The sequence below is a fragment of the Pelophylax lessonae genome, assembly GCF_965119305.1.
Source record: "Pelophylax lessonae genome assembly, chromosome: 5".
NCBI lineage: Eukaryota > Metazoa > Chordata > Amphibia > Anura > Ranidae > Pelophylax > Pelophylax lessonae.
In genome coordinates this window covers 47,416,213-47,440,600 of record NC_138772.1, presented here as the reverse complement: position 1 = coordinate 47,440,600, position 24,388 = coordinate 47,416,213, and the positions used below count along the sequence as shown (strand labels likewise).

Here is a 24,388-nt window from a genome sequence, read left to right as displayed (position 1 = left end):
GATCCTTCTCAAGCCTGGACCAGGTCTAACATCCACCGACAGTGGGCTTTATCCTGCTGTCTGCTGAAAACGGGTCACAGGAGTACAGAATGAACTGCACTCCTGCGATCCACAGAAGTACAGCCAAACAAGCTTTGGCTGTACTTCTCCTTTAATCTTCATTTCTCAACACTAGGTAACTAACCTAAAACAATGTGAAAAGGTTCAAAGACAGCCACCCTGGTGTCACATGCAGGATGCAGAGAATGCAGGTAGGGACAGGCTGAGCTCAGGCTCTCTGCTAGAACCCATTCATACATCTAATCTTCAAGTCCTGTACCCTACTCTTTAATGCACAGTAAAGCTTATTTATAATGTAAGCCTGCACATTATACAAATATGTACACAGTCTTGGCAACTTTCTCCAAGATTTAAATCGTACTTAAAAGTTGTTCGGTAAAAGTGAGGACAATTAGTGTCGTATTTAAATGAACGCTGTACTTAAAGCACAATTGCTGGAGGTTTTATTGAATTTTGTGTGGGAAGATCATTTTTGTATATAGCTAGGGAAATTGCCCTACCGCTCTTCTATTCAAATGACACATCCCTCCTTGCCTTGACACCGACTGGATTGAATTATAAAATGTATAGAAGTTGTTTTCAAAGCTTTCCCACACAAAGTTCTCAAAGCTCAGCAACACCAATAAAGGGCGACTGCTGGTGTCTAAACAAGTCCGAGTTACAGTTTATTTCAATTTAAAAAAATGCATGAAAGTTTGTATTCTTTTTCTTTAATTTTTGTACAGGCTAGACATTTGGTGCCATGAAGGTTTGAAAGCGACTGATGCGAAAATAAAATAGCAAAAACCAGTGTCAGTGGGAAAGAAGACTGCAGATACTCTACTCTATACTGTGATAAGAAACTGTCACCTGAAAACTCTTCAGAATCCGACACTTCAAGGAATGTTGGATTTTTGGTCACCCACTGCAATCTGGTTCTACCTGCCCTGCCACCTCCCTATAGAACGCAATGGTGACATACGATCTGAAAGTCTGAACTGACCAGTGGAAAAACCAGGAATCAGATCCTCCCAGAAGCATTGGCCTCTCAAAAGTCTGACTAGAACAGAGGTGTCAAAATTAATTTCATCGTGGGCTGCATCAATAGTATAGTTGCCCTCAAAGTGCCGGTGGTGTGCTATCTACAGAGTGCAGGGCCCAGGTGTGCGCGCTGTACAGAGTGCAGGACTCGGGTGTGCTGCACACAGAGCAACCTCTCATTTCCACCCCTCCTCCTGGGCTCGAACATCTACTCAAATCTCCCCTCCCCTTCCCCCAAAGGCTGCCTCGCATCTCTCACTCTCCTACCTGGCCCAGCTGTAGAAACTCCCTGTGTAGACAGCTTCTCCCCTGTGCAAGCGGCTCAAGTAGCAGTGTATTCGGGTCTGCCTCGTCTGATTGTTCTGTCAGATTCAGGAGATCTATCCCAGCAGTGAGTGCCTGTGGGGATCTGTTAGAATAAATCTGGGAGGCGCCGAGAGCAAAGCTATCACTGTAAATACAGAAGGCTTCTGTGTTTAGAGTGACAGCGAGAGCAGGAAGCAGAGGATGAGAGCCAGAGCGGATGCCAGCTGAAAAACTGCAAGGGTCACATGACATAGCCTGGCAGACTGGATTCCACCTACGGGCCTTGTGTTTGCCACATGTAGACTATTGGCTTCACTTCATCACCAACAATATTTGCATTTACATCTTCCTTCCAGGGCACCCTGTTTTGCTAGTTTTATTTTAACAACAGCGTTGCATTAAAGCCCACTTGAAGTCTTGTTAAACTCACACCCATCATCTTAACTACTTACCCACTGGGCACTTAAACCCCCTTCCTAAACAGACCAATTTTCAGCTTTCAATGCTCTCACATTTTGAATGACAATTACTCAGTCATGCAACACCGTACCCATATGAAATTTTCATCTTTTTTTTTTCAGAGCTTTCTTTTGGTGGTATTTAATCATAATTGGGTTTTTTTTGTTTTTTTTCGCTATAGATGAAAAAAGGTTTTAAAATTTTGCAAATTTTGTTATTTTTCTTTATAAATTTTGGCCAAAATTTATACTACATATCTTTAGTAAAAATAACCCAAATAAGTATAAATTTTTTGGTCTTTGTGAAGGTTATAGAGTCTACAAGCTATGGTGCCAATCATTGAAGATTGATTATACCGGATGTACTGACGGCCTATCATTTCTTGAGACCCTAACAAGCCAGTAAAGCACAAATACCCCCCCAAATAACCTTTTTGGAAAGTACACATTCCAAGGTATTTAGTAAGAGGCATGGTGAGTTCTTTGAAGTTTTAATTTTTTTTTTTTCCACAATTCATTGCAAAAGGAAGATTTTTTATTTTTTTTTTATTTCTCACACACTTTATTGGCATACTTGCATCTACACCCCAAAATACATTTTGCTACTCCTCCTGAGTATAGCGAAACCACATGTGTGGGACTTTTCCACAGCCTGAGCACATACCGAGCCCCAACATGCAAGGAGCACTGTCATTTCCTGACTACCCATTACACTTTTGTGAGGCACTGATGTGGCACGGATGAGCACTGACGTGGCATGAATGTGGCACGGATAAGCACTGACGTGGCATGAATGTGGCACGGATAAGCACTGACGTGGCATGAATGTGGCACGGATAAGCACTGACGTGGCATGAATGTGGCACGGATAAGCACCGACGTGGCATGAATGTGGCACGGATAAGCACCGACGTGGCATGAACGTGGCACGGATAAGCACCGACGTGGCATGAACGTGGCACGGATAAGCACCGACGTGGCATGAACGTGGCACGGATAAGCACCGACGTGGCATGAACGTGGCACGGATAAGCACCGACGTGGCATGAACGTGGCACGGATAAGCACCGACGTGGCATGAACGTGGCACGGATAAGCACCGACGTGGCATGAACGTGGCACGGATAAGCACCGACGTGGCACGGATAAGCACCGACGTGGCACGGATGAGCACCGACGTGGCACGGATGAGCACCGACGTGGCACGGATGAGCACCGACGTGGCACGGATGAGCACCGACGTGGCACGGATGAGCACCGACGTGGCACGGATGAGCACCGACGTGGCACGGATGAGCACCGACGTGGCACGGATGAGCACCGACGTGGCACGGATGAGCACCGACGTGGCACGGATGAGCACCGACGTGGCACGGATGAGCACCGACGTGGCACGGATGAGCACCGACGTGGCACGGATGAGCACCGACGTGGCACGGATGAGCACCGACGTGGCACGGATGTGGCACGGATGAGCACCGACGTGGCATGGATGTGGCACGGATGAGCACTGACATGGAATGGATGTGGCACGGATAAGCACCGACGTGGCATGGATGAGCACCGACGTGGCATGGATGTGGCACGGATGAGCACCGATGTGGCATGGATGTGGCACGGATGAGCACCGACGTGGCATGGATGTGGCACGGATGAGCACCGACGTGGCATGGATGTGGCACGGATGAGCACTGGCATGGAATGGATGTGGCACGGATAAGCACCGACGTGGCATGGATGAGCACCGACGTGGCATGGATGAGCACCGACGTGGCATGGATGAGCACCGACGTGGCATGGATGAGCACCGACGTGGCATGGATGAGCACCGACGTGGCATGGATGAGCACCGACGTGGCATGGATGAGCACCGACGTGGCATGGATGTGGCACGGATGAGCACCGACGTGGCATGGATGTGGCATGGATGTGGCACAGATGAGCTCTGACATGGAATGGATGTGGCACGGATAAGCACCGACGTGGCATGGATGAGCACCGACGTGGCATGGATGAGCACCGACGTGGCATGGATGAGCACCGACGTGGCATGGATGAGCACCGACGTGGCATGGATGAGCACCGACGTGGCATGGATGTGGCACGGATGAGCACCGACGTGGCATGGATGTGGCACGGATGAGCACCGACGTGGCATGGATGTGGCATGGATGTGGCACAGATGAGCTCTGACATGGAATGGATGTGGCACGGATGAGCACTGACGTGGCATGGATGTCCACTGACGTGGCATGGATGAGCACTGACGTGGCATAGATGTGGCATGGATGAGCACTGACACTGCATTACCACTGACGTGGCACGGATGAGCACGAAAGTGGCATGGATGTGGCACGGATGAGCTCTGACGTGGCATGGATGTGGCACGGGTGAGCACTGAAGTGGCATGGATGTGGCACGGATGAGCTCTGACGTGGCATGGATGTGGCACGGGTGAGCACTGAAGTGGCATGGATGTGGCACGGATGAGCTCTGATGTGGCATGGATGTGGCACAGATGAGCTCTGACGTGGCATGGATGTGGCACAGATGAGCTCTGATGTGGCATGGATGTGGCACAGATGAGCACTGACGTGGCATAGATGTGGCACGGATGAGCACTGACGTGGCATGGATGAGCACTTATGTGGCATGGATGTGGCACGGATGAGCACTGACACTGCATTACCACTGACGTGGCACGGGTGAGCACGAAAGTGGCATGGATGTGGCACGGGTGAGCACTGACGTGGCATGGATGTGGCACGGATGAGCACTGACGTGGCATGGATGTGGCACGGATGAGCACTGACGTGGCATGGATGTGGCACGGATGAGCACTGACGTGGCATGGATGTGGCACGGATGAGCACTGACGTGGCATGGATGTGGCACGGATGAGCACTGACGTGGCATGGATGTGGCACGGATGAGCACTGACGTGGCATGGATGTGGCACAGATGAGCTCTGACGTGGCATGGATGTGGCACAGATGAGCACTGACGTGGCATGGATGTGGCACAGATGAGCACTGACGTGGCATGGATGTGGCACAGATGAGCACTGACGTGGCATGGATGTGGCACGGATGAGCACTGACCTGGCACGGATGAGCACTGACGTGGCACGGATGAGCACTGACGTGGCATGGATGTGGCACGGATGAGCACTGACGTGGCATGGATGTGGCACAGATGAGCACTGACGTGGCATGGATGTGGCACAGATGAGCACTGACGTGGCATGGATGTGGCACAGATGAGCACTGACGTGGCATGGATGTGGCACAGATGAGCACTGACGTGGCATGGATGTGGCACGGATGAGCACTGACGTGGCACGGATGAGCACTGACGTGGCACGGATGAGCACTGACGTGGCACGGATGAGCACTGACGTGGCACGGATGAGCACTGACGTGGCATGGATGTGGCACGGATGAGCACTGACGTGGCATGGATGTGGCACGGATGAGCACTGACGTGGCATGGATGTGGCACGGATGAGCACTGACGTGGCATGGATGTGGCACGGATGAGCACCGACGTGGCATGGATGTGGCATGGATGAGCACTGACGTGGCATGGATGTGGCACGGATGAGCACTGACGTGGCATGGATGTGGCACGGATGAGCACTGACGTGGCATGGATGTGGCACAGATGAGCACTGACGTGGCATGGATGTGGCACGGATGAGCACTGACGTGGCATGGATGTGGCACGGATGAGCACTGACGTGGCATGGATGTGGCACGGATGAGCACTGACGTGGCATGGATGTGGCACGGATGAGCACTGACAGTGCATTACCACTGATGTGGCATGGATGAGCACTGACGTGGCATGGATGAGCAATGTGGCATGGATGAGCACTGGCGTGGCATAAATGAGCACTGAGGTGGCATGGATGAGCACTGAGGTGGCATGGATGGGAATGGATGAGGTACAGATATGGCACAGATGAGGTATGGAGGAGTGCGCTGGTTTGACAAGTGATCGCTCCGTCATTGGACGGAGCAATTATGTGGTAAAGGGCTACTGTCATTGGCCCTTTACCACGATCCGTGATGCGCCAGGTCCCCGGAAACCGACGAGCACGGAAAGCGCCGTGTGCGCGCCCCAGGGGGCGCAATTCTGGGAGGAAATCATTGTACGCCCTCCCAGAATAAGTCGACCCCGCTGTAGCCGTGATAAGGCTATGGCCCGGTCGGCAAGTGGTTAAAGCAGAACTTTACCCCAACAAACTTGCTTCTTGCTGGAGGCTGCCATTTTGCTGAAGCCCAGAGCGCCCAAACAGCAGTAAATCAAAAAGTGGAACTAAACCCATTGATTTATTGGTTTCAAAAAACAGTTACATTACAGGAATGCCAGGATTGCTAACTGTCAACATTTGCTTGTCCCCACAACCAAGCTGTCAAACCATCAAATGACTGGTGTCATAACAGACTCTCACTGCATAGGCCTTTCAGGTCGACCGCAATGGGATACAGGCTTGGTGTGTACTTATGACATTAACTGAAAGTTATAGCAAGTTTAACTAATACTTTTTTTTCAGCGCTGAGCTTCTACCCCTGGATCCGTTCACTTATATGTTCTCTTGCAGATTGGTTTACTGTTAGCCTTTGAGGGGCTCTGGCCTGGCGTGTTGCATTGAGCAGGGACCCACCCACAGTGGATTGCCCTGTCCTTTATTAGAACAGAGAGGCATCAAGATTCCCCAATCCATTGCGGCAGGTCGATTGGTCTGTGAAACACTGAGGTGACTACGCTCGCGTGCCCGACTGCGGCCGTTGGAGCGCCAGGTCACAGCCCCCTGATAAGAATCTAATTTGGTCTCAGTTCACCTGTTAGGAATAGAGTTTTAGTTTCAGTATTACACAAAATGTTTGAATGCGGATGTTTTACCTTTGCATACCCCTTACTGTTTCTTCTTCTCTTGGTCTCTCCTGGTTTGGCGCTTCCCATTACCTAACCACCCCTGAGTTCCCCCTCGTGAGCCAATAGGAGATGGAGATCTTACCTGCTAGGCTGTGGGTTGCTCACCTTGGCTGGGGGCTCCTCCCCTGTTTGTGCCCTACTTCTCCCCTCTTAGGCCACCACTGCCCATAACGACAGTCACCCTCCGACTGGAGATCAGTGTTGCCAATGCCTTCTTTCTCACTCTCTACTAAGTTTCTCCCCAGCCGTTCCTCTTCTTTCTCCTCCTTTCCTATTCTTTATAAACTCACCCCCCCCCCTTTTTTTTTCTCCCCCAGGTGGGGGGGGGTCTGCTCTGTCCCCAACCTATAGTGATGGCCCTTCAAATTATTTCTTGGAATGCAAAGGGGCTCAACACCCCTGAAAAGAGGTCTAGTTGCCTTATAGACCTTTAGAGACAACGGCCCCAACTGGCGTCCCTGCAAGAAACACATTTCCGCGCAGATCAAAGCCCGAGACTGCAGGACAAGCATTTCCCAATAGCATACCACAGTGTGTCTTCCCTTGGCAGTTCCTTGATCTCTGTACAGATCGAGAAGGCAGATATATTCTCCTCAAAGGCAAAATAGATGACCAAACATTCACTCTGGTAAACGTTTATCTACCCAACACAAACCAGCTGACGACGCTAGAGTCGTGTCTACAGGCAGTGGACTCTTTCACTGAGGTCATACTAATTTTAGGAGGTGACTTTAATCTTACCCTTGTAGGAAAAGAAATAGCCGCACATCCAGGGATTCCAATAGGTTTCAAATACCTTTATTTCCAAAAAGTTGCAAGTGATGACACCAAAGACACCAGCATGAAGTCTCGTAGACGCGTTTCACACATACATCTTGTGCTTAATCATTAAGGTAATGATTAAGCACAACATGTATGTGTGAAACGCGTCTACGAGACTTCATGCTGGTGTCTTTGGTGTCATCACTTGCAACTTTTTGGAAATAAAGGTATTTGAAACCTATTGGAATCCCTGGATGTGCGGCTATTTCTTTTCCTACAAGTGTTCCCACAGAGGCGGGCCGGGGCCAGCACTCTATTGGATATCCTATCTCCTGGCAATCACCACACACTATACACCTGGAGCAGTGTCTTTCCTTTCTTCTTAAGCTTAGCCTTAATCCCAACAAGGACTCCACCTCAGGCTTAACGAACCTCCCTCAGAGCACCCGCTCTAGACCAAGAGATCTCCTCAATGCCCATCAGCTAGTGGACATCTGGCATATCTTACACCCACAGGGCAGAAACTACACTTTCTTCTTCACTCCACACGGTTCATATACCAGAACTGACTTCTTCCTGGTCCACCACAATACAATCCCACTGGTCTCACAAGCCCACATTGGGCACATAGCCCTCTCGGATCATGCCCCGTTCACTCTGGACATAACCCTTCAACATCCCATGTCCAGACCCTCTTCGTGGTGCTTGAACGAAACCCTTATACAAGATCCAGAGACAAGGGCAGATATACTTAAGGAACTAATCCTCTTTTTTCGACACCAACAAAGACACGGCCCCTAGCCCCTTAATCCTCTGGGCAGCCCATTAGTGCGTTATCAGAGGGGTTCTTATTAAACATGGCCACAGAATAGAAAAAAAAAAAAAAAATTAAAGGAGAAATCTTAGCAATTCTTTTAAATAGACTACATGATCTTGAGGCCCGTCACAAATCCCATCCTGACCAAAGCATGGAAGCAGACCTAGTACGGACCAGGGAGCAGACCAGGGATCACTCATCATTTCAGGCCAAAAGATAATTAATGTGGCTGCGCATGTCATTTTATGAATACAGAGATAAATGTAGTAGATCCCTAGCGAACGCCATTCGTATGCGTCGGAACAGGTCTTACATCCCAGCCTTGTCTACTTCGACGGGAACTAAAATGTACTCTTCCCCCGAAATGGCGAACACTTTCAGAGACTTCTACACATTGCTGCATAACCTTCACCCTTCTTCCGCAGATAAGGTCCCACAAGACAAATCCAGGCTTATTGAGGACTACCTAGAGACGGACAACTTACATTCCCTCTCAGAAGAAGAGATTAGAGCTCTGTCGGAGCCGATTTCTGTTGAGGAGTTGGCAACATCCATAGCCAGTTCCCCGACGGGCAAGGCCCAGGGTCCGGATGGCTTTACTATTCCTTATTACAAAGCCTTTCTAGAATTGTTGGCCCCCCATTTCATAGCAACCTTTAATGCCATATTGGAAGGTCACACAATGCCCCCAGAACTCCTGAGAGCTAGCATAGCGGTCATCCCTAAGCCCAGAAAGGATCCTCCCCCATTGTGCAAACTATAAGCCTATTTCCCTTCTTAACTGCGATCTGAAGCGATTTACAAAGATTCTGGCCGAGAAACTTGGCCCTATACTGCAGCGCATTGTCCCCCTAGACCAAGTGGGCTTTATCCGTAACAGGGAAGCTCGAGATAACACGATCAGAACTATTAATGTCATCCAAAGAGCCAAACATCTTAACCTACGGATGATTTTCGTCTACTGATTCTGAAAAGGCTTTTGACAGGGTGAGTTGGTCTTTTCTACAGGCTACCCTGAGGCGCCTTGGTCTACTGAACAACATTCAGTATAATGTATTTCAGCAATCTTCTCGCACCCCTCGGCCACGGTTAGCGTCAAGGGTGCTACCTCCAAACCTTTTGCGATGGGAAAAGGCACGAGGCAGGGCTGCCCACTGTCTCCGCTCCTATTTGTCCCATCACTGGAACCACTACTACAATGCATCAGGAACAACCCCAACATCACGGGTCTACCTACCAGTTCTAATCACCACAAGGTAGCTGCCTATGCTGATTATCTGATGTTTTTTCTATCGAAACCCCACATTTCCTTACCGGTTCTTATGTCTGAACTTCGTTCCTATGGTTCTGACCAAGATAAACTTATTTGGTTCAGATGGTGTCAAGTATATGTGGCGGCAGCCAGGTGAGAAGTACAAAGACAAGTGTGTCTTGCCTACAATCAAGCATGGTGGTGGAAGTGTCATGGTCTGGGGCTGCATGATTGCTGCTGGCACTGGGAAGCTACAGTTCATTGAGGGAACCATGAATGCCAACATGTACTGTGACATACTGAATCAGAGCATGATCCCCTCCCCTCAGAGACTGGGCTGCAGGGCAGTATTCCAACATGTGTTATTCAGTGTCCGATTGTTTGGCGCAATATCGCAGTCCCGCTAGAAGGCGCTAATTGCCACCATTACTAGAACACATTTTCAAGTGGTTAATAAAGTAATTTATTGCACAACTATGGCATGCACTTCCTGGTCTGTTCTGGGTGTCCGCATTCCTTGTTTTAGAAATTTAAAGGATGGCTGCAAAGACCCTGATAAAATAAAGGCTGCAACACTGGTAAGGAGCTTTTTTCGCTGGTCACACCTGAGTGGTATTAATGCTGATCTGGTAATAAAATAAATGTGATTGTGATTAAACATCCAACAGGAATTGGTCTCACGGAAAATTCTGATCCTGATTGCTGTTTAAAAACTTCATTAAGCTATTCACAAAAAAAATAAAAATTCTGAACCATTTCAATTATTTTCATTGTGGCTTGCGACCAGTTACCAAATCACTTAAGTGGCAGGAGCTCTTCAAAAGATTGAGCACCTCTGGTTTAGGCCATCTTCTGCAATGAAAACTAAAACCTCAATTCATAAGAAAATTCCTGTCGAAACAATGAGGGAGACGCGTGCAGAAGTCCCAACACTGGCTTATTCCAGTATTCCAATCCATTAATGGATTCAAGCAAAAGTTTCCTAATCTGCCCAATCGCTTTGGTCTCTAAAAATGTTTATTTGAAGAGGTCACCTAATTCGCGGTTAAGGTAGGTACACGCTAGGGATCCACCGATTATCGGCAAAGCCGATATATCGAGGGCTGCTATACACTTTCCCCGATATATCGGAATGGCCGATATTACCGATATTTTGAAAAGTGCCTTTTACCGGAGTGATGCCTGCAGCTAGAGGCATCACCCCGGTACTGTTGTCCATAGCCGACGGTCGGCTGTCTTGTAATGACAACCGATTCGGCTGAGAAGCCCCTCGGCTGTCATTACAAGGAGCGGAAGGGGACGCCCCCCCCCCCGGGAGACCAGGGCAACCAGCCTGCATGGCCGCCGAAGATCCGTTTAAAGCCACATTCGGCTCGGATCGGGTCTCCATGCAAAAATCCGGAAGGGATGTCATGACATCACTTCCGGGTACTGGCGCCAGATTAAAAAAAATAACCGTATTCAAAACATCCAAACTTGGCGTTGTGAATGCTTTTAAGAGCAGAGGAGGGGTTTGGGGTCTTTTAGAACCCCAGATCCCTCCACAAGAGTACCTGTCAAGTAAAAAAAAAAATTTTAAATGTACGAAAATATCGGCCGATACCGATACGCATTGACCAAAATATCGGTATCGGCAATAAAAAAAAAAGATATCAGTCGATCCCTAGTACACACTATAAGAAAACAGCAAACTGTCGTCCGGTTTTCTTTGATGTTGCACAGAAAGTGGAAACCTTGTACGACACTTTTTTTTTGTGGTTTATGGTTTCTGATTATGTGCAGTCTTTTGAGTCAAATTTTTCTCGTAGGAAAGCCATACAAAAACAGCACATATGAAACGAAAATAGTTTGTTCTGTTAAAATAGGATTATAATGCTGGAGTTTGTCCCTTGGGAAATTTTCAGTTTGAAAGTCTGAATCCGATCGTGCCTCATAAGAAATATTTCTTGCGATTTTCTTATAGTGTGTACCCTACTTTAGACTCATCTAATGTTCACCGATATCTATATTCTACAGGTCACATTGTGGTCTCACATCCAAGCTCAACTAGAACAATGGATTATAAAAAGGACAAAGACCACATGAAATACAGATCAAAGTCAAGAATTTATACAGACAGTTGCTGTTCATACCCAACGGGACGAAATATACCTAGAGATGTAAACAAGCTTATGTGGTTACTGATGAAAAAAAGGTGTAATTTTCCTGCTTAGCTTAAACCGACGGTTGCCATGGAAACCAGTACGATAAAGACACTTTTCCATAACAAATATTCATATTTAACAATGCTGCTCTTGTCAAGCAGTTGATATTTTCATACAGGTCATAACAATGAAAAAGAAAAATCTGACAAAAGGTTTTCTTTAATGTACAATGGCAAGGCTGAAAATAACTCTTCAAACCTGGGGTAAAAGTGTGGGTAACTTTTAAAGTGGTTTAGCATATAAAAAAGTTACTTAAACCTTATAAAAGAGAGCCATTAAGATTAGTTGCCTTTGTCACCCTAATGCAGTGCATTCATAAAGTATTCAGACCTCCTTCACTTTTTTCCATTTTATTATGTTGCAGCCTGATGCTACAGTTATTTAAAAAAAAATTCTCATTATCCTACACTTAGTACCCCATAATGACAATGTAGAAACAGAATTTTTGAAAATGAATGAAAGAGGGAAAAAATGAAAGATCACTTTGCAACAACACTAGCTCAGGTGCCTCCCATTTCTCCTAATCGTTCGAGAGGTTTCTACACCTTGATTGGAGTCCACCTATGGTACATAAAATGATTGGACATAATTTTGGAAAGGCACACACCTATTTATAAAAGACCTCACAGCTGACAATGCATACTGTATCAGAGCAAAAGCCAAGAGGTCAAAAAGGAACTGTTTGCAGAGCTCAGAGACAGGATTATTTCAAGGCACAGATCTATGAAGGCTACTATTAAATTATATTTTAATTATTATTGTAGGACTTTATAGTGATGGGACATTAAATAGCTTATTATTAATTATGGAGAAGGGGTGGGATTAGGCTAGTTTGTACTTTTCGGATATGTAAATTATTTTTTATAGTTTTTGTTTTCTTTTGTAACTGTCTACTACTGAATGATTGCTTCTTTTATTTTGTAGGTTTTTCATGTTCGTATCGCACAACCAAAACTCTTCCAAGAGCTGGTCGCCTGTACAAACTGAGCAATCGGGAGACAAATACACTAATATGCGGCCTCACTGAAAAAAGTCCAGTCTAGTGGGGCCTCATATATGCGTATTGTGGGCATGAAAGGGTTAAACTGTATCACAGGCAAAAAGAAACAAAGAAAGGGCGCATCGACCTAGCGCATTATCCTCAATAATAGGCTTTATTTATGCAACATATAAAATGGCTACTCACAAACACAGGTGTAAAAATGATCATAACAAGCTCAGTTGCTCCAGTGTCAGGAATAGTCCATATGAAAGTCCATAATCCAATCAGATGACGGCTGACGCGTTTCGAGGCTCAGTCTCTTCCTCAGAGGCTCTGGAGCAACTGAGCTTGTTATGATCATTTTTACACCTGTGTTTGTGAGTAGCCATTTTATATGTTGCATAAATAAAGCCTATTATTGAGGATAATGCGCTAGGTCGATGCGCCCTTTGTTTCTTTTTGCATGTAGTACCGTTGGACTACCCCAGTCCATTTTGGGCTGCAAGACCTAGCTATCCAAGACGCCAGCTGTAAGTCCCGTGGTGTGTGGTCGAGGAGCTTGGATTCTAAGCGCAGGAGAAGGGTGGTATCACCTTATTGTTTTGGAGCAGGTTAAACTGTATCAGGCTGCAACATAAAATTGAAAAAAAGTGAAAGGGGTCTGAATATTTTAGGAATGCACTGTATGCAAGTTATAAACATTCCATCAGGGAACCAATGTAAACCACCAAACAAATAGCCTTGGATCAAAAGCCAGGAAACCGGAAAAGTCAACTGGCAAGGCTAGATATTGATTAAGAAGTTCAATATCTTACCAAACGTTATTTCTCCTTTCCCGGTTTTGTCAAAGAGCTGGAAGGCCACCATGAAGAGTGCATCTGGTGCGCACAGTACTGACTCGAAGGCTACAAACTCTTGGAAGGAAATTAATCTGGGAAAAAAAAAAAACATTGTAAACATTTCTTCAATGCTTTCACCCACTTTTATGACACAAATTTTCTAAACGTCCTGAAAGTTGGGCAAACAAATTATATTGCACTTCTCCAGATTTACATAACACTCTATACATCAATGCTGAGCTGCTATGGCTAAAAGTATTTATTCGTACGATAACCTGTAGAGTTCGGTACCAATCTAAAAAGGTGAATTAAAATAAATTACCTCAATTCAGTCTTTTAGGACAGAACTGCTTGGCATAAAAACCTTTCCCATACCCCTGGATCTCCTCCAACCCAATTCACATAAACACAAAACCAAATGTTTAAGACTACCACAGCATCCCTAAGGCTCAGTTTCCACTAGTGCGACTTGTCATGCAAATTTGGACACAGTCGCATGACAAGTCACAGCCAATTAATTTCAATAGCACCCGTTCCAATTTATATGACTTTGAAAAGGTGCCTGCACTACTTTGATCCAAAAAGTGTAAAGGCGCACTTGAAATCGCACAACTTTGGAGCTGCACTAGTGTAAACCGAGCCTGGGGACAGATTGCACACACGGGAACTCGTGCACCTTTAGATTGACAACGTACATTGAGCTGCACAGGAGGATGAACTCTAGCACAGAAAATTCAAAATCAGCAGAAAAGAAGATTGGGTGAAGAGGGCGTTCACAGGTCACTGGAGGGGAGTACAGTAAACCCCCCTCCATTGCGGGGGTTACGTTCCGGACCCAGTCGCGAAAAGTGAAAATCCGCAAAATAGAAAAACCCTATTAAAATGCATTGTAGGCATGTTTTTTTTACTGTCACTGTACGTGTAAAAGCATTTTAAGGTCTTTAAAACACACTTAAAACAATAGAAACTCATTTAAACACATAAAAAGATACTGAGAGACATAGCAAGAGCAATGGAAAACACAAAAATATTTCATTTTTAATGATTTATATAGTAAAACAACATTACAAAAAAAAAAAAAAAAAACGCAATATACCGGGACCGCAAAAACTGAACCGCGATGGAGCGGGGGTTTACTGTATAGTTCATAGGTCAAAAGTATAAAGGCCTTGTGTGTAATCCTTTCAAAAATTCACTTGCAGTGGACTTCCTGGCAAGACGACATAAGAAAGCTCCAAACAGACCTGCTGGAGCTCACACCGTTCTGTTTCCTCCCCCTCTGGGACCCATTTGACAGCACAATGGACCACCCCAAGACTGTCCCAGAGAGTGAGAGCGAGTCACATGCTCACCCATACCCAAACATGCTGGTTATTTCATGTAATTGGCAGCACCTGAAATGAGCAGCGTGGCAGTGAGTAGAGGGGAGACGGGAAGTGAACGTAATTATGGGAAAAATACAAATTAACTTTTGCTGTAACCTGTCAATACCATTAACACAGCAGTTTTTCCTGTAGTTAAAAGCGGTATTAAACCCAAAAGCAAACATATTGCAGCTTGCCAATTCTTAGATGTGATAGCTGCAGTAGTTTTCTTTCATAGGCTTTCTTCTATTTTCATCTGGTGATCCAACTAGCAAGTCTGTTTCTTAAATGAACAAGCTCTTCATGGATTAGACAAACCAGTTAAGGCCCCTTTCACACAGGCGGACCGTTCAGATCCGCCTGTCCGTTTTTTTGGCAGATCTGCCCCATGCCCCATGCATCTCTATGGGGCATCAGATGTCAGCGGAGACATGTCCGCTGACATCCGATTCGTCAAATCTGGATGGATGGAAACCCTATTTTCCAACCATCCAGCGGATCGGATGAGAACGAATAGACGGTCCATTCCCATCCGATTTCCCCATAGAGAACAGCAGGGACCTGAGAGCTCTGTCTCCGCACACAGCGCGGAGACAGAGCTGTCATCCGCCTGCTCATCGGGGGATCGGCAGATCGATCCCCCGCTAAGATAAAAGGAGTCCGTCGACAGACCAGAATGTGTGAAAGGGGCCCAACACTGACAGAGTTGATCATAATGATCCGCTATTATCTAGTCATACAAAACCTTTCCCCCAAAATGAAAAAAAAAAAATAAAAAATGGTTTGCTGTAACGGATTATAAAGCGAATCCCACTAATATATGAGGTGTGTTACTGGCCAGATCATCAGGTGAAAACAGAGGGGGAGAAGCAAAAGAATAGAAAACTGATGCAGTCATCAAATGATTGGTAAGCTGCAATATTATACATTTTGGGTTTTGGGTTTAATACTGCTTTAATTACCAATTGATGCGGACAGTAGATAGGGTGTGTTTCCACTTCCTATAATAGGGTGACAATCCTATTTGTTGTAAATTGAAATCGCACAGCAGAGTTGCCATCGTAGTCCTAGATAGCTAGGATAGTCCTAGATAACTCTTTTGTTTTGAATAGAATTTAAAGCGTAACTCCACTTTTGTTGGAAAAAAAAAAAAAACATTCCCTTCTGGGTGATCTATGTACATTACAACAAACGGTCGCAGATTCCTACCTTTTGTTATCCCGAGAAAATCCCTGTTTGTTTCTCTGTGTTGAGTGAGTCCAAAGGGAGTGGTTTCATAATTATCAACCAGCTGCTGTAGCTGTGTGGCATTGAGGAAAGTGGCGAGGTCTGCATCCCTTTAGAGGCGATTTCCTATTGAGAGGATCTTACCAAAATAGGCATTTTTGTTGCATGGGATGCCAAAAATCAGAATTGTATCTTAGTGTAAACTTCTGGGAAAACCAGTGAGTCAAATTACACAAGCAGGAAATGTTTCTGGGGGGCATTCTGTACACATTCTGTGTTCAAATCACCTCCAGGTAGCCATATTGCATTGCATTTTACAGAAAATTACAACGGCTGCAGATTGAAAAGGAAAGGTCATTTTAAATAACATTCAATCAGAATATGATTTGTGTCACAATTGTATATGCTATTTTTTTAATTTGCTATATTTTTTTCCCATGAAAGTGGAGTTACCCTTTAAGTACCAATTAAAAGCTCAACTCCAGCTATCATCTGTAAAAGAGCAGCAGTCAACTTTCCTAAACCCTTCCTGTCCACCCCATCGTCCCTTTAAAAAGTTCTGAATGCCAGGGGGTGGGAAAGATTTGCTGATCACGTGACCACTGTGCCTGGCTGTCACAGTAGCCACATGATGGGGAGCCGGTCCTGCCGGCTACCAATCATTAGTAGGGACCATGAGCAATCTTTCACTGCTCAGTTTCTGTGCTGGGAGCATGTATTGAGCGCACTCTTAGCACAGAAACACCAGCTACACGGCAATGCATATGTGCTGTCGCACATGTGTTGGGAATTTATAAAGGGGCTAATATTGGATGCCCAAAGTGAGGGCCCTTGACATCAGCAAAGAGCCACACAGAATATTTAGCGAATAGTCAGTGTCAGCAGACACCCAACATATGGTCAAAGGCTTTGGGCATGGCACAAGAGATGATCAGACTGCGGGCATACTACACGACGTGGTCAGAAACTTCAAGCATTCTACAAGGATAGTCAGACTGAGAACATGCTAAAAAGGAGTTGCTGGGAGACTAGGAGTATACTTCAGGAGTCATAAAATGGAGACCAGAGGATGCAGGGGCCACAAGGGCCACACAAGAGTGCCTAAGGGCAACATGTTGGGCACCAGGGAGTTAAAAGCAACATTTTTTTTTTTCTAACCCACATGAATACTGACTGCTGTAAGCACCCCTGGAGTGTTTTAAGTTTTTTTATTCACCACCGTGTAACTGCAACTTAGCCTGTTATAGGAAGTGAAAAGATCCACTGGGATCAACAGGAAATAGACGTTGGAAGAATTTACTTAGTTGCATTTCATTTAATACTACAGAATTGCAGCCCACATAGACCATCACTTGGATACCCCCTCTTTTCTTTTTCGGGGATTAAATACGTGCTCCCGGTTTCTCTGCAGGGCCCCGATACCACAGTTCCCAGGATAAACATCTTGAACAGCCCTCAGTTTCGCAGGTTCCATACTTAACTGATATGAGTATAGAAAGAGATGGGTCTTCCCCCCCCCCACCCCACCCCCCCCCCCCCCAAATGTATGGGTATAATATTAGACCATATTGGTTTATCTATGTCTTTTTGGAGATTTTGATGCATCCACCCCTGAGGAAGTGGTTGAATCCACGAAACGCGACGGGCATATCTAGATGCACTTTGTTCTTTATAAACGGTTCAATGCATTTCATTCGTCTTGATTTTACTTCACTATCCTGCTGTTGATTGACCCTTTCACATGGAGGACATTTGTCCTACACCACAATAATGCAATGTGCTATGTTGCTATGATTTTTTTTCCATGAATATAGTCTGTAACATGTTATATGTATGTACATAAACTCATTTATGCGCTAACAGTATTATGCTATGCCATCTACTATTTAAGACAAAAAAACAAATTTTACTACATTGACTCATTGTTTAGCCATGCTGTACATGCCTCATTTAAAAGGCCCAACCTTTCTCTTTTTTGTTACAGATTTAGGGATGGAGACGTAGGTTTCTATATGTTCCATTTAAAGTCCCAAAACACCCCCCCCTTTAGCTCATAGAAGTTAGGAGGACTCAAAAATAACTGCTGTGTTAATGACAGACTACATCATATACTATATATATATATATATATATATATATACACACACACATATTTTAGGTTCGGTTGGAAAACACCGTCATCACCAAGAATAAAAAAAGCAGGTCAAAGAAAGTCAAAATTCAAAGCCATACTCCGTGTTTTTCGATATCAAGGGTGTAATTTTAAGTTAACCAGCATTATTATAAAGGAAGTTTTGATAAGCGGAAAGAAAGCACGGCTGATAACTGTTGTGCTGATTAGAGAAGATATAAAATTGGCCTTCCTTTGAGCTAGTTGAGTATCTGGAGTATCAGCATTTGTGGGTTTGATTATACTCTCAAATTGGCCAGAAAAAGAGAAATTTCTTCTGAAACTCGACAGTCTATTCTTGTTCTGAGAAATGAAGGCTATTCAATGCGAGAAATTGCAAAGACACTTCCTGCAACGGTGTGTACTACTCCCTTCAGAGAACAGCAAAAGCAGGCTCTAACTAGAATATAAAGAAGTGGGAGGCCCCAGTGCACAACTAAGAAAGGAGGACAAGTACATTAGAGTCTCTAGTTTGAGAAAAAGACACCTTACAGGTCCTCAACTGGCAGCTTCATTTAAGGGTACCCGCAAAATGCCAGTCTCAACATCCACATTGAAGAGGCGACTCCAGGATGCTTGCCTTCTAGGCAGAGGGGCAAAGAAAAAGCCATATCAGAGACTGGCCAATAAAAGGAAAAGATTAAGATGGGCAAAAGAACAGACATTGGACAGAGGAAGATTGGAAAAAAAGTGTTATGGACAGACGAATCTACGTTTGAGGTGTTTGGATCACACAGAAGAACATTTATGAGACGCAGAATAAGTGAACAGATGCTGGAGGAGTGCCTGACGCCATCTGTCAAGCATGGTGGAGGTAATGTGATTGTCTGGGGCTGCTTTGGTGCTGGTAAAGTGGGAGATTTGTACAAGGTAAAAGGGATTTTGAATAAGAAAGGCTATCACTCCATTTTGCAACGCCATGCCATACCCTGTGGACAGCGCTTGATTGGAGCAAATTTTCTCCTACAACAGGACAATGACCCAAAGCATGCCTCCAAACTATGCAAGAACTATTTAGGGAAGAAACAGCTGGTATTTTTGTCTGTAATGGAGTGGCTAGCACAGTCACCAGATCTCAACCCTATTGAGCTGTTGTGGGAACAGCTTGACTGTATGGTATGTAAGAAGTGCCCATCAAGCCAATCCAACTTGTGGGAGTTGCTTCAGGAAGCGTGGGGTGAAATTTCTTCAGATTACCTCAACAAACTGACCGCTAGAATGACAAAGGTCTGTGAGGCTGTAATTGCTGCAAATGGAAAATTCTTTGATAAAAGCAAAATTTGAAGGACAAAATTATTATTTCAAATAAAAATCATTATTTCTAAACTCGTCAAATTTTCTATAAATTTTGAAAACAAGAAATTGTCTGGGTGACCCCCAAAGAGAGAGAAAGAGAACGAGAGAGAACGAGCGAGAACAAGAAAGATGGAGATTATATATATTATATATATATATATATATATATATATATATATATATATATATATATATATATATATATATATATATATATATATATATATATATATATATATATATACATACATACATACACACACACACACACACACACAGTATCTCACAGAAGTGAGTACACCCCTCAAATTTTTGTAAATAAATTATTATATCTTTTCATGTGACAATACTGAAGAAATGACACTTCAATTGCTACAATGTAAAGTAGTGATTGTACAGCTTGTATAACAGTGTAAATTTGCATTCCCCTCAAAATAACTCACACAGCCAATATTGTCTAAACCGCTGGCAACAAAAGTGAGTTCTCCCCTAAGTGAAAATGTCCAAATTGTTCCCAATTAGCAATTTTTCCTCCCCGATGCCATGCCACGCCACTTGTTAGTGTTATAAGGTCTTAGGTGTGAATAGGGAGCAGGTGTGTTAAATTTGGTGTTATCGCTCTCACTCTCTCATACTGGTCACTGGAAATTCAACATGGTACCTCATGGCAAAGAACTCTGAGGATCCTAGAAAAAAAAAAAAAAAAAAAAAGAATTGTTGCTCTACATAAAGATGGCATAGGCTGTAAGAAGACTGCCAAGACCCTGAAACTGAGCTGCAGCCCGGTGGCCAAGACCATACAGCGGTTTAACAGGACAGGTCGCACTCAAAACATGCCTCGTCATTGTCGACCAAAGAAGTTGAGTGCACGTGCTCAGCGTCATATCCAGAGGTTGTCTTTGGGAAATTGATGTATGAGTGCTGCCAGCACTGCTGCAGAGGTTGAAGGGGGGGGGGTCCAGATGAGGAGTAAAAAAAAAAGTGTGTCTTGCCTACAGTCAAGCATGGTGGTGGGAGTGTCATTGTCTGATGCTGCATGAGTGCCGCCGGCACTGGGGAGCTACAGTTCATTGAGGGAACCATGAATGCCAACATGTACTGTGACATACTGAAGCAGAGCATGATCCCCCTCCCTTCAGAGTCTGGGCCACAGGTCAGTATGCCAACATGATATTGACCCCAAACACACCTCCAAGACGACCACTGCCTTGCTAAAGAAGCTGAGAGTAAAGGTGATGGACTAGCCAAGCCGACTGAGCATCTGTAGGGCATGTTCAAATGGAAGGTGGAGGAGCACAAGGTCTCTAACATCCACCAGCTCTGTAATGTCGTCATGGAGGAGTGGAAGAAGACTCCAGTGACAACCTGTGAAGCTCTGGTGAACTCCACCCCCAAGAGGGTTAAGGCAGTGCTGGAAAATAAAAGTGACCCCCACAAAAATATTGACACTTTGGGCCCAATTTGGACATCTTCACTTAGGGGTGTACTCACTTTTGTTGCCAGCAGTTTAGACATTAATGGCTGTGTGTTGACTTATTTTGAGGGGACAGCAAATTTACAATGTTATACAAGCTGTACACTCACTACTTTACATTGTACCAAAGTGTAATTTCTTCAGTTTTGACACATGAAAAGATAGAATAAAATTTTTACAAAAATGTGAGGGGTGTACTAACTTTTGTGAAATAATGTAACTACTACCCCTATCATCTTCCATCCCAACAAGTACACAGACACTCTAGAGAAGAAAACAGCAGAAATAAGAATATAGTATACATAATAAATTACATACTAAACAAATACATTAATCGGCTGTTGAGATTTTTATACAACTGACATGTTATAGAAGACTGAGCATGTTAAAGAAGACTTTAGCCAGAGTAAATATTTACATTAGCAGAGAAATCGGTTTCTATAAAGTATTTAAGTAACAATACAATGAACCATAACCATGCTGGTTGTGTCAAAATTAGGCTTTGAGATGCTTCACTAAACCTCATAACATTTACAATCTATGCTATGCTTTGCCAGAGAAAACACGGTTTGGCTACTTAAACATGGCTGCCATAATATTTAGACTGAAAAAGGTTGGAAATGTAGCGACTGATACTTCATAAACTATACATTTCAGACAAGAAACCAAGGTCTTGGAAAGAAGAGCTCATGCTTCACCAATAAACACAAATTAGGATGACAGATTTATGGCATAATTTCCTAAAGTGATTATAAAGTTGTTTAAAAAAAAACAAAACAAAAAATCAAAAAAACAAACATGTTATACTTACCTCCTCTGTGAAGTTGGTTTTGCACAGGGCAGCCTGGATCCTTCTCTTCTCGGGTCCCTTGTTCCTGCTCCTAGCCCCTCCCTCCTGTTTAGTGCCCCCACAGCAAGCAGCTTGCTATAGGGGCACCCGAGCCGAGCTGCAGCTTCGTGTGTCCATTCAGACACAGAGCTGTTGTTCGGTCCCGCCCCCTTACTCTCCTGACTGAGTCACAGCCGCAGGAGCCAATGGCACTTGGCGGACAGCAGAACAGCAGAAGACCCTCGGAGAGGAGAAGACAGTGGAAGACCCCGGAGAGGAGAAGACAAGAAGGGCGGACAGCAAAAGAGCAGAAGACCCTCGGAGAGAAGACACCAGAAGACCCCCGGAGAGGAGAAGACAGCAGAAGACCCCCGGAGAGGAGAAGACAAGAAGGGCGGACAGCAAAAGAGCAGAAGACCCTCGGAGAGGAGAAGACAGCAGAAGACCCCCGGAGAGGACAAGAGCCGGATGAAGATTTTTAATACATTTTCCAAAACGTCTCCTGTCGTTATTTCCATACACTGCATTTTATGGGGTGAATGAGTAGGGGTACAGTGTACCCCATACCCATTCACATAGGGAGGGGGTCCGGAATCTGGAGGGCCCCCTTGTTAAAGGGGGCTTCCAGATTCCGATGAGCCCCCTGCCCGCAGACCCCCACAACCACCGGCCAGGGTTGTGGGGATGAGGCCCTTGTCCTCATCAACATGGGAGCAAGGTGCTTTGAGGTGCGGGGTGCAGAGCCCCCCCTGCCCCAAAGCACCCACACCCCCCCCATGTTGAGGGCGTGTGGCCTGGTATGATCCGGGGGGGGTGGGGCCGCTCGCTCGTCCCCTCCCCTTTCCTGGCATGCCAGACTGCATGCTCGGATAAGGGCCTGGTTTGGAACCTGGGGGGGAACCCCACGCCGTTTTTTTCCCCATTTTGGCGTGGAGTTCCCCCTCAAGATTTTCACAGTGCAGGTCGCACCGCAAGTCGGATCACCCTGATCCGACCTGCGGTGTGACTTCCATTCAAATCAATAGGCTCCCATAGGGAGCCATTGATTTTGAATGGAAGAAAAAAAACGTATAACGTGGCTTAACGCACGTTAAGCAACGTCATGGAGCCTTATGGAGCCTTTAGCAGCGTCAGACGTTTTTTGCAGCTTGACGCTGGAGCTCCTGAACCCACAGTTCCTGGGTTTTTTTTGGAGCTGTAAAACGCCTATGCCACTTGGAGCTCCTAAAAGCTCTATGTGTGCATGAGGCCATAGAATAACATGGATGGGCGTTCTGCAGCTGCAAAAAAAAAAAACCGTCTGACGCTGCTAACAGCAGCTGTAAAAAGCGTCCAGTGTGCATGAGGCCTTAGTGACAAACAATCTGCAGCATGCTCATGGGATTCCTGGGTGGGAGGTAGAGCCAGGTATCATTTAACCTACTTAAAAAAAATAAATAAATAAAAGTGCAGCCCTAGAATTATGAGTGGGTGTGTCTAAGGGGTACAGAGACAGACAGAAGGTGAGTATAGAAGCTGATGGTAATTGTTTTTTATTCTATTATAGAAAAGCTTCTTAACCACTTGCCGACCGGTCACGTTGACTGTACTGCGGCAAAGTGGCTCGATTCCGTCCAGTGACGTAGACCTATGTCGCTGGACTCCTCCCCCTGTAGGTGGCGCTCACGCGCCGCCGGAGGCGCGCTCTCCCGCTGTTTTCAGTCACAGCGGGAGTCGGGCCAGGGGAGGAGCGGCGGCGATCGCCGTCGCTCTTCCCCGATCGTCGGGGAATCGAGTTTGGAGATCCGCCCGCTTGTGTAAACAGAACGGGTGGATCTCCTAAGTGACGAACACTGACAGATTGCAGGGTTCAGCATAGCTGAACATGCGATCTGTCCCTGTGTCACTCAGTCACCTCCCCCCACACACGTTAGTAAGCACCAGGCATACATTAACCCCTCCCTCTCCAATAAAATTAACCCCTTCCCTGCCAGTGTCATTTTTACAGTAACAGTGCATATTTATAGCACTGATTACTGCAGTAATGTCACTGGTACCCCCAAAAGTGTCAAAAATGTCAGTCAAGGGTCCGATCTGTCCACCGCAATGTCACAGTCCCGAAAAAAAAAAAAAAAAAAAAAAAAAAAAAAAAAAAATCGCAGATCGCCGCCATTACTCGTTAAAAAAAAAAAAAACACACCAAAAATGACAGAAATCTTTCCCTTAGTTAGTAAACGCAATAACTTTTGCGCAAACCAATCAAAATACGCCTATTGTGATTTTTTTTTACCAAACATAGGTAACAGAAAACAAATTGGCCAAAAATTTAAAAAAATTTTGATTTTTACATTTTTTTGGGGGGGAATTTCATATAAAAAAAATGTTAAAAATATTGTTATTTTTGCAAA

General features: G+C 45.2%; 1 protein-coding gene across 1 annotated transcript in view; it reads right to left on the bottom strand.

Annotated features, from left to right (window-relative positions):
• The window catches only part of SLC25A13 (solute carrier family 25 member 13), a 333,483-nt gene that overhangs the window by 228,275 nt on the left and 80,820 nt on the right, over window positions 1-24,388 (bottom strand). The window contains exon 4 of the mRNA XM_082259081.1: window positions 13,618-13,733. Coding sequence (XP_082115207.1) covers window positions 13,618-13,733 — 116 coding nt within the window. The remainder of the gene's footprint in view (window positions 1-13,617; window positions 13,734-24,388) is intronic.